The 11239-nt window shown below is 43.2% G+C and overlaps 1 protein-coding gene across 1 annotated transcript; it reads right to left on the bottom strand.

Moving 5' to 3' along the window:
* Positions 1 to 2100: 2100 nt before the first annotated feature.
* LOC130691039 (uncharacterized) lies at positions 2101 to 9410 on the bottom strand. The gene is given in 4 exon segments (XM_057513944.1): positions 2101 to 4124; positions 4329 to 4781; positions 4784 to 5242; positions 9287 to 9410. Coding segments are annotated over 4 exon segments (3060 nt in total).
* Between the last annotated feature and the right edge of the window lie 1829 nt (positions 9411 to 11239).

Genomic DNA, 11239 nt, shown 5'->3' with positions numbered 1-11239 from the left:
TAAATTAGGCACCAATCAAAAATGCTTTTTATGCACTGCGGACCCAGCGCACTCCGATCGAATAATTACAATGACCACTGACATGCGGAAATGCAAATTATCTTAGCTGGTCACAATACTTGACAGTTACATGTTGGACTCGTTGGGAAACCAGAAGTTGCAGTGCTTAAACGAGAGATTGACAACGTACGTTTCACAACTGAATGGAAAATAGGGCCCGATCACGCGATTCTGGACGTGCTATCACACGCACCTGTAAATCACCGGAGAACAGAGGATGAGGCGGCCAACGACGATATTCAAACATTCCCGCAATAAACGATGCTCAGATGTGTAGCGGCCATCAACGCATTACAGTTGGATAATAGCGATTTACTGGTCAAAGCATACGATTCGCCTCCTAATCAGCAATACCCGATGCTCGTCCGCCTACGAGAGGAAGCAGTGGTCGATACGGCATATTCAGACCTTATCGTCGCTGTCGAAACAAGATTTTCTACGCGTCGTGAGCTGACCAGCCCATCTATGCGACAATTGTTAATTACCAGAGGGATCGTGTAACGATCCCGAAAGGTAATTGTAATTGTGCTAGAAATAAATGAAGAGACGACCCTAAGGGTGTAGACCCATTTATCTAGCTCTTTAAAGACAAAAAAACAAAAGAACATCTATTCCTTTCCTAATGCCTGGATACGCCCCCTCTCTTCAGACTTATTTCACCAGGGCTTGTAACAACTTTAACAACATAAACAACCAAACAAAACAATGATTATGAAATCAGTGATGGACCAGAGAAAAAACCTGACGTAATTCTGACAGGGGAAAAAAACTCAGTCCGTAACGGTCTTGAAAAAAGGTAACAACAGTAGTGCCATTCAAAGATCCACTCGTTAAGAAAAGACACAACAAAAAATTGCAGTTCTTCTATAGCTGCCATCTCGCCAGGGGTTTTCTTAGCCATGAAGCTGATTTGCTGGACGTTCGTTGGACTGATTCCAGTTATGACCACTGCCTCCGCTGAAACCTCTGGGCTTTCTGGCTTGGTTTACTCTATCAGAAACCAAAATATAATGAAAATACAAAAGGCTGACGGATATCAAACCACATAATAAGTCTCCATAAATGAAGCCAGGGTGGGTCTGGGTGGGAGACAGACCCTTAGGGTAGTCCCTTCATTTATTTCTAGCACAATTACAATTACCTTTCGGGATCGTTACACGATCCCTCTGGTAATTAACAATTGTGCTGCGAAATGCCATTTCGTTAGCCCCTAAGGATGACTTTGTAGATTTGTTTAAATGTGAGTTTGTCCGAAGACTGATGATTCAACCGTTGCCTCCGCCGATCGGTCGTAAAATCTTCTAAACGTCGATTCGTGCGACCAGCTTCCCGCTTTTAAAATTGCATCCATTGACAATCCGTTGTTTGACGCCTTAGAAGCGGCCGCGCTTCTAGTTGAATGTGCCCCAAATACCTTCGTATTGATCCCGGCTTCCTTTAGGACGGATTTTATCCATCGACTCACGGTGTTGGGTGACACTGGTTTGTGCGGAGCAATGACTGCTATAACCAGCCTATCACTGTTGTGTTTCGCTCGAAAACTACTGGTGCGCTCTTTGTATGACTCCAGCGTCCTAACCGGACATACCTTTGGATCTGGACAAGCTGTTAAAGAGAATGTTTGCAATGGACCGCTTCTCTGAGCTTTCCTCGGCGCCCCCAACGCGAATTTTACGCTATTTGAACCGAATACTAACGAACTGTTATCAATCGCCGCAATTTCTGAGACTCGCATGAGCGTCGCTAGCGCAACCAACGTTACCATTTTGTACGCTAACAAGTATAGCGGCAACGAATCGTTTTCTCCTAACGAAGAAACAAAGGTGAGGACTTGATTAGGATCCCATGTTGCATTGTATCTCGGACGAGGCGGATTTCGATTGTAACAACCTTTGAGCAATCTTACTACTTCCGGCTGCTCGCCTATGGGCATGCCCTCCGCTGGCTTAAGAGTGCTCGACAACATCGACCTATGAAGATTAATAGAACTATACGATTTACCCGACGCATGCAAATTTGTTAAAAATTCCAAGATGTCCGCTATAACAATTGGGAAGGGATTTGAACGCCTCCCCATTCACCAATGCACCCAATTTCTCCATGCTGACTCATAAGCGGTTTGGGTGTTGGGCCTAATTCCGGCCATGAGTAAGTCGACCACCGTTGTCGAAAATCCTCGGTCAAGGTACTGTCTCCTGACAGCTTCCAGACGGCCAAGTGTAGCGCGCTGTTCCAGGTAAGCGGGTGACTTTCGTCCAGTGCTGATATCAAAAGGCTCTGAGACGGCGCAAGAAGACGTGGGACGTCGCACGGGAGCTCCAGCAATAACGGGAACCACGGCTGACCTATCCAAACTGGACAAACAAAAACCACTACAGATTTTTCCCGCCTGATTTTTTCTAAGCATTTGAAAATTAGGGCGAATGGTGGGAAACAGTAAGCCAACAACCCTTTCCAATTGACTGAAAAGGCGTTTGTTGCCATTGCGCCAGGTTGCGGATGCCATGAAATAAATGATGGAAGCTGTGCGTTCCAAGGTGTTGCGAAAACGTCAACGACTGACGGCCATAGTTCCTGAATGCACTTGAAAACGCGCGGATCCAACTTCCAATCCCCGGCGTCAGGCCCGGCCCGTGACTCTTCATCCGCAACGATATTTAATTTGCCCGCTACGTGAACCGCTTCCAACGATATGCCGTGGTTCTCGCACCAAGTTGTAAGCTGGGCAGATACGCTAGTCAGGGCCTGAGATCGAGAACCCCCGCAATGATTAATATAGGCTACAGCTGTCGAATTGTCCAAGAATACCCTAATTGAGATATTCTTAGACTGAGCAGCGAACGCCTGTACCGCAAACAACGCTCCTAATAGTTCGAGCTCGTTAATGTCCTTTTTTGTATCTGCTAGCGTCCAAGATCCTCTCGTTCTGATTTCATCACAGCATGCACCCCAACCTGATAGCGACGCATCTGTGTAATTCTCGAGATCTGGTGTGTGGGGAAAGAAAATTTTATCTGGCGCTTTGTTTAGATTAAACACCCACCATTCCAGGTCCTCCCGAGCTTCCGCTGAAAGTGAACATCTAGTCTTCAAATTGAAATTGGCCGATTGCGCTCGTTTGATGTAGAACCGTTGCAATCTACGGTAATGCGCCTGAGGGTATGGAATCGCTGGGATCGCCCAGGTAAAATTGCCCATGATAGACGCAATCTTTCGCAAAGAAATTGATTCCGCCGCAAGCGCCGCCTCACACATCTCCTTAACTGCTTTTACTTTGATGTTTGGCAAGGCGAAGGACAATCGAACCGAGTCGATTACTAGCCCCAGATACTCTAGGACTTGCGTAGGGACCAACACGGATTTTTCCCAATTTATTAAAAAACCCAGATGTTTTAGCAACCGGATGGTCACGTTAAGATCCCCTAATGTGCTTTCTCCAGACACATTCAAAATAAAGATGTCATCCAAATAGATTATCAGTCTTATGCCCTTTTTTCTTAAAAAACCCATGACAACCTTGAGAATTTTTGTAAAAATCCTTGGCGCGGAAGCCAGACCAAAGGCCAGACATGCAAATTGGAATAAACGCCCCTTCCACTGGAACCGCAAAAACTTTTGGTGGGTAGCAAAAACCGGCACCGTCAGGTAGGCGTCTTTTAAATCTAGTTTAACCATCCAATCCCCTTTTCGTAAAAGAAAACGAGCCCATTCTAGATTTTCCATCTTGAAGTGTTCGTACCGAATAAATTGATTTAAGGGCTTCAGATTAATGATAGGCCTAAACCCACCCGATTTTTTGGGAATCACAAATAAAGAACAAACGAACCCTTCCGACCCGTCGGTGATTTCTCTAATAGCCCGCTTTCTGACAAGATCCCTCACTTCTCTGTCACACACTGCCTCCATCTCTTTGGACATGACAACAGGGACAGGAATTGTGCGTTGGATAGGTGAAAAGCTGAAATCGAGTTTAACGCCATGCGCTAAACTATCGAGGATCCATTGATCGTCCGTTACCACTGTCCAACGATCCGCAAAAGCTATCAACCTAGCACCCACTTGCTCTTCCGCCCGGCGTTTCGAACATTGCGGATTAAAAACATACCTTTGGCCTCCCCGTAACCAGGAACTAGCCCCAGTCGGTCGTCCTCTTTCCCCTCCAACTCGTTACGGTGGCTGCTCCTTCGTCTTCCTCGGGCGCAAAACGAAAGGGTGCTTCGATGTTGATTGAGAATGGTCCATTGACCCATTTCCTCTGGACCTGAAACTTGTCTTGGTCTTCGAGGTTTTAGCCAATGTTGCGTCCTGCGATGCTTCTTTAAGCATCGACTCCAGGAACTTTCCCGTAAAAAGGATCTCTCGAGCCTCCTTTCCGGGTGCAAACGCTTCAGGGTCAGCTGCAAGAAAGTCGAAACCGGGTTCCACTAAGGCAACCACCGATCGCCTTCTCTGCCGGGTAATGTGGTGATAGGCGCGAGACCACTGCTGTAGTGCGTCCTTTACCAAATCCTGGGCTTTTCTTTCCGATTCTCCATCACTGAGGGAAAGAATGCGGGTATAAAGGTCTATGAGTGGCGGGCCAATATCCATGATCTTGAGTTGCGTCGTGACCAGCGACTCCTCCGCCGCATTGACTGCCTTTAACTTCCCTTTATCCTTTGCCCGTCTGTACATGTAGCCGTCGAGTTTGGGTGGTCTTAACGAAAATTCTTTGTCCACAAATCAAGCGGAATCCTCTTTGAAATTGCTTTAGATTCGTCAGTTGGCACTCCTTTCTTCAACCAGCTGGAAAGAGCTTCGGTGACCTCTTGTGGTACTACCAACGGTACAGGTTCTTTACTACCATTCGACCTTAGACTACGGGGCTCTGGGGTACGCGCCTTTGATGAACCCGGCCTCGGCGAGCTGGGTACGGCTGGCGACCTGGCCGCTTGCTGCCCTGCCAAACTCTCTGGCCTTCGATTTTCTGGGCGCCATGGCCGCTTAAAGAACCCTTGCAGACGATCCTGATCTTCTTGGTCGTCTATCACTATTTCTTCCACCTCATCCTCTTCTTGCGGTGGCCCATAGTCTTCCTCTTGCTCGTCGGTTCTCTGTCTATTACCACGGTCAAAACTCTCACGACTTGGCTCGCGCTCGCTGTCCTCATCCGTATATTGCCTGTCCTCCACACGATTATATTCTGCACGAAAAATGTCACGGCGGAATTATAATTCGCCGTATCACTCCAAAACCCTCGACCAGCCTCACGTGTGTAAGAATCCCGCACGTCAAACCCATAATTTGGTCTGACTCTGCCATAATCTTGATCGTAACGGTCGTAGATTGGGGCGAGGTAGGGACGATCGCGATAAAAACCACTCGGCGTTGGACGTGGGGGGGACCTTTCCCTTTCTTGATAACGTGAATCGTAGTAACTTGGCCGATCACGAAAACGAGAGCGTTCTAAAAATTCTCTTTCCTGCTCCCTATTCGAAAAATTTACGGCACGTGGATCAAACCAATCGCTTCTACGCCTATCTCCGTAATTTCCAGGTGCCGACATCCTTACTCTGTAAGAGCTTAAATAAGTCTGAAGAGAGGGGGCGTATCCAGGCATTAGGAAAGGAATAGATGTTCCTTTGTTTTTTTGTCTTTAAAGAGCTAAATAAATGGGTCTACACCCTTAGGGTCTAACGAAATGGCATTTCGCAGCACAATATTGGATACTACGGAACGAATTTTATATGGATGGTGGCTTGGTGCTTTGCGGAAAGCGCAACATTTTACCACAACATGTCCCACGCGGGACTCTTGTCAACTCCACGCCGCCCATCAGGGAATTGCCAGAATGAAACGATGTGCTCGCCAGACTATATATTGCCCGGCCTAAACAACGACATAGTCTCAATGGTCGAGCGCTGCCAGGCCTGCCAGGATTGACTCCCGTCTCAACAAAGGGAGCCTCTCCTCCGCGAGCACCTTCCGGGACGTGTGTTTGGGGATATGACGACAGACTTTTTAGAATCCGGACGCCTGCATGTTTTTGTCTATACTGACCGCCTGTCGGTATGGCAGGTCACTCAACGATGGCATGGTATCCATCTTATCGGATCAAATTTTGTCAGTCGAAGTGTATTATAGCGGAACCACCGGTATTTGCGACCGGATGGTTACCAATGACGAGCCAGCCCCACCAACCTCCAACGACGCGAATGAGGCAGAAGGAGCTCAGTCCACGATTTTGGAGACATCGTAAATTGCTATTGTATAATGGTGATTTCATACCCGGATCATCAGTAGCAGAATCCGCCGGTACCCCTTGCCCCGTCGAAGTAAACGAATTTGGAAACCAAAAGTTCAATTTGATGTTTTGGTTACGTGTACGGCTGTTGTCCCTTCTCATTGCCATTATGTAAAGCTACAACTGGGTAGAGGAGTATATTTTCTTCTCTATGTGTGATATTGGCCTACCTTCTTGTCTGACGCGACTAACATTTCATTTTTGTGCCATAAGGGCTTATTTTGGCGTTAAGCGGCTAAAGTTGCATGTAAGCCGCTGCCCGGAAAAGGGTTGATATGTTGTTCATTTCTAGATACTCAACAGTATCCACCAATATTACTTTGAAGTCGCAAAAGAGGGATTATTAAGTAAACAATAGATTTAGAAATGAGTCATTGGAATTTTTTTCATGTCGAATGGAAAACATGTAAAGCAAACGAAATAAAGAGAAACACAGTATGCGTACCCTACGTCATCTCGGGGTGACTATATAGCCAAATGTATCGTAAACGGGTGACCCCCTCCCCCGTAACAAACTGCCATAAACGGTTCAACCTTCTATGGCGTTGCATGTTTTGTTAATAGCGCCTTACACAATATTTCAAACATAATCAAATTGCTGGGTAAAAATCGGGATACAAACCGGGCAATTCAGGTCAGAAAGCGATGCAATCCTGGGATGTAACCGGGAACCGATTATCGAAATGTCCGTAGGCAGGAAAAATGAGCCCCGAAACCCCCCCCCCAAAAAACCGCACAGAAACCCAATCGGCCAAAACGCAGCATATACTCTTTTGGACGAGTTACCAAAAGGACTCCAGGGTTTCCGACTTTTGGTTGCAGGTTTTCTACACTTGGACATGTGATACACGACGATAAGATATCTGCCTATCGACGTTTGGACTAATTTTTTCCCGACGTTTGGGCGCAACAAACAAATGTTACTGAGCCCAACCAGCGGTACACTGTACGACAAGTGGACTCCCGCGCCAGAAAAAAATGGACTCCATTAATTTTCCTTCTATTAAATTTTCAGACATTTCCGTATATATTATTTTTATTAAATTTTACGCAACTCGAAAGCTTTATTCTCCTTTTCACTAAAATTTATTTCATTTTTGTTAGCTTGTTGAATTTAAATTTAAATATGAAGGTTAAATGAAATCTTATAGGCTATCCTTTCTACGAAGTAGATTCTTAAAAAGTATCTAATAATCCATATATAATATTATTAAATGTGTAATCAAAGGCTATGTCTAATAAGTAAATAATAGATTAATTGCAAGTACTTTAAATTCACGTAATTGTAATTATAATTTTTGTCAACCAGCATTAGTCCTATTTCTCCTTCGAGATAGTCCTATTCCTTTTACTTGTTCCAATAGGAGCGATGAGCGTTCAATCCGGCAGGCGATATTTTGCGTAATAGCGTTGGCTTATATCCTTTTTCCTTTCGAAAGACCAATGGTGTTACCTCATTAGTTAAATGGTTCACGAAACATTTATTTCTTATCCTATTTTAATTTTAATTGCTGGGGATCATATATTATGTTGAATCTAATAGAGTTCATTTAATAAAACACTATTAGAGCAAAATCTGAATATGTAAGAGCTGTATATAATGTAACGATAGTTGTATAAAATAGTAAGACATTATTGCAATTGGAAAAGTTGGTTATGACCACATAAAGTGCAATATAAGTAGTAAATATTTCTGTAGTAGGCTATGTCTAATAGTATTTTGTTAAATGAACTCTATTAAATACAATATAGTTCACGTTCTCCTGCAATTTAAATTAAAATACGATAAAAAAGTTTTGTGAACTATTTAACTAATGAGTTAACACCATCGGTTTTCTAAAAAGGAAAATGGATGTAAGCCGAAGCTCTTACGCAATATATTACCCACCGTAATGGAGGCTAATCGGTCCTATTGGAACAAAGTAAAAGGAATAGGACTATCTCGAAGGAGAAATAGCACTTATGCCGTGGAGAATGTTTACTTCAAAGTATACACAAACAAATAATTGGTAGGCTAAGAGCTAAATTGTAGAATATAATAAAGAACTGTTTGGAAATGTATAGGCAACTATGTAATCGTACAATACCTAATTAGCAGAGGTATTCCCTTGTATCTTTAGTGGAATTGAATATTTATACAAGAAAATTCAACTTCATTTTCAAATGCATCAAAATCAGCAATACTTAAAGTATGACGAAGCATGGAATACGTTTCTACCGCAAAATTCTAACCACAGCTCTCTTGGTGTTGGCTGTGCTGCCATTGACAATGCCAGAATTTTTTTCAGCCGGAATTCTCCAATATACCGTTATGGATTTTAGATGCTGCGAAAGGTCCTCCGTTGTGCGACTCTCTTCCGGCACCAACGTAAAAATGACACAAGAAACAATTTTGCGCTTGAGAGGTCACACACCAGTTTTGCCTTAGCCTCTGCATACATTTCAAGTAGAAGTGTATGCGTCAAGGTGTTTGGGCAAGACAAGGCGATTCTAGGATCGATGACTTTGCTGAATGCATGAAAGTGCTCATCTTCCATTATCTTGAGAGGGTGCATTCCTCGAGCGAGAAATGTCATCAGTGCCCGAAGAATCGCCTTTATCTGGGCACCATCCTTTTGATAGGGTGGAAAGCCTGGCTCTACCCTAGCACCTATGAATAAGTTTCATTAATATCACGATATCTGGATATTTTAAAAGGTTTTAATCATTCCACTGGTCGAAATTGACGCTTCCGATCCATTAAGCGTAGGAGGCGAATTCCCGCTCTGGGATGAAGCCCGACTTTTAATTCCTCCTTCTTTAAAATAACAGTTATGATAATTAAAATGTTACAAAATGCATGTATTAGATTTTTAATGGCAAAAAACAAGGCACCGTCAATGCAAATTAATGAAATAACATTTATAATGGGATTGCTGAGCTAAAATTAAATATAAAAATTACCGTTGTCGGATGTGGTGCCAATGTTTTCTTGTTGTTTATTTCCACTAACGTGGCCAGTAATGTCCTCTTCTAGGTTGCTTTCTTCATCGAGCAGTCGCGTGGGACTACAAGATGAAGCCCTCATACTCTTTTGTGGGAGCTGCTTCTGGGGTTTCAATGTAGCCTACTCCTTTTTATGTTTTGCGTCACCCCTATCGAGAAGAAGCCACAGATTGGTGGTATTCGCTAGGTAGGGGTGATGGTTTTACAAAGGATGCACACCATGACCCATCCACTTTAACCTGGTTAAAATGTTGCCAAATGGCGCTTTTTTGTTTCTCATGGCAAGAAATTTTTAAGGCTTATTTGTAATCTATATTAACACAAATCAGTGTAGACGCAATCTTTCATCCGATATAGGCTGAACAAATTGCGTTATTTGCAGTCGTGGAAACTGTAAAGCAATTCTAAATCCTTTATGTCAATTGACTATAGAGGAAAATGGTGGCTTTGTCATTTTTGCTTTCAAAGAAATCCAGTAAGTCACCATATGCCTTTTGCTTGTAACTGCCTTCTAATTACATTTCACATTCTTTTTTATGATCCATCAAGTTTCAACCCCAATATGCTGGAATTTCAGAAATAAACACTCCAGTTGAGTTGAATCCACATTTCTCATCCATTTATTAGCCAATTATTTGTTTGTGTATATTTTGAGGTAAACATATTTTTCTTTTTATTTGTCCATAGAACTGCACCAATCGGTAAGGACACTTCGAAAGTGATTGAAAATGGGCTCTCATTACTTTCGAATTGGGAATGGCCGACTTTTGTTGGTGCAGAAGCTCTCCTTAAACCATTCCATATTCTTACTCAGGATTTAAGCTCCAAGCATTATCCATCCATCTACGAAATTCTTCCGACTATCAGACTTCTGCAAGAGCAACTAATCGAAACCAACAATTGCCAGTACAGTGATATTTCTATGGTGATATGTACTTCACTAAGTTCACTTTCACTTAAATATGAAATAACGCTTTGTTGATTTCTATTAGTAGAGAAGACGGGGGCTAACCGGGACACGGGTTAGTTGGGACAAGTTCTGTTTTCGGCAATTTCGATTTTTGCGTTTTCGGCACCCATATAAAACGCTTGGTCCCCCCTTGTATTTAAAATCTCCTCGTTTATTAAAAAATCTTTCCGTTTCGGCACTAATATTCTCCGTTTCGGCACCAATTGTGTCTCTTTCGGCACCAACTGTGTCCGTTTCGGCACAAAAAAAATTATGTTGCAAGTCATATAGGGATGCCAGACATTCAGGCCAGTGGCCTGAAAATTTTCGGTACTTTACAGGCCTGTCGACTTTACACTTTGTTCAGGCCACTAGTGGCGCTAGCTGTATGGGTTCTGGAAGTCAGCGCCACCACCACCACTCGACTTATGCTTATGCTGTCTGTCTTGAAATTGTCAGTCGCGTGATCGCGTAGTAACAGAGCGGAGCTCTTGATTTTTTTTTCTTTTTTTATTCGCGTGGTGTTTGCTGATATTTCTTCAAATTTCTATTCTGTCTCTAACTCAAAGAGACGAGCATCGTACGCCGTTTTTGCATATTTAATTGCGTTGAACTTTGTGTAAATATCTGCACATTGTTCTAAAAGTTCTGCGGTCGTTATCTTTTGTTTGGAATAGTCGTTCCACAAACCAAACAGTTTTAAATTTAATTCTTTGAAAGTTTTTCGCTGTCTTCTCAGTTGTTGACCCTGTTCAAGCATCTCTGTGTATATATCAACCTGTATAGCCTCCTCGTAGAGAACTCCGAGGAGAATATACAGGTTGAGGCCTTTACTGCTAATGCTAAGTCCAGCGTGTTGCTAGATGCGTGTGCCAGCCGTCAACGTCATTAGTGGTTCTCACCTAAAGCATGTTAGAGTGAATGTAATCATTTGAATGTTTTAAATTATATTTTTCTTTTAA

Source organism: Daphnia carinata, chromosome 1, assembly GCF_022539665.2.
Source record: "Daphnia carinata strain CSIRO-1 chromosome 1, CSIRO_AGI_Dcar_HiC_V3, whole genome shotgun sequence".
In the NCBI taxonomy this organism is placed as follows: domain Eukaryota; kingdom Metazoa; phylum Arthropoda; class Branchiopoda; order Diplostraca; family Daphniidae; genus Daphnia; species Daphnia carinata.
The sequence above is the reverse complement of the archived record's forward strand: the minus strand, read 5'-3'. Positions and strand labels throughout refer to the sequence as shown.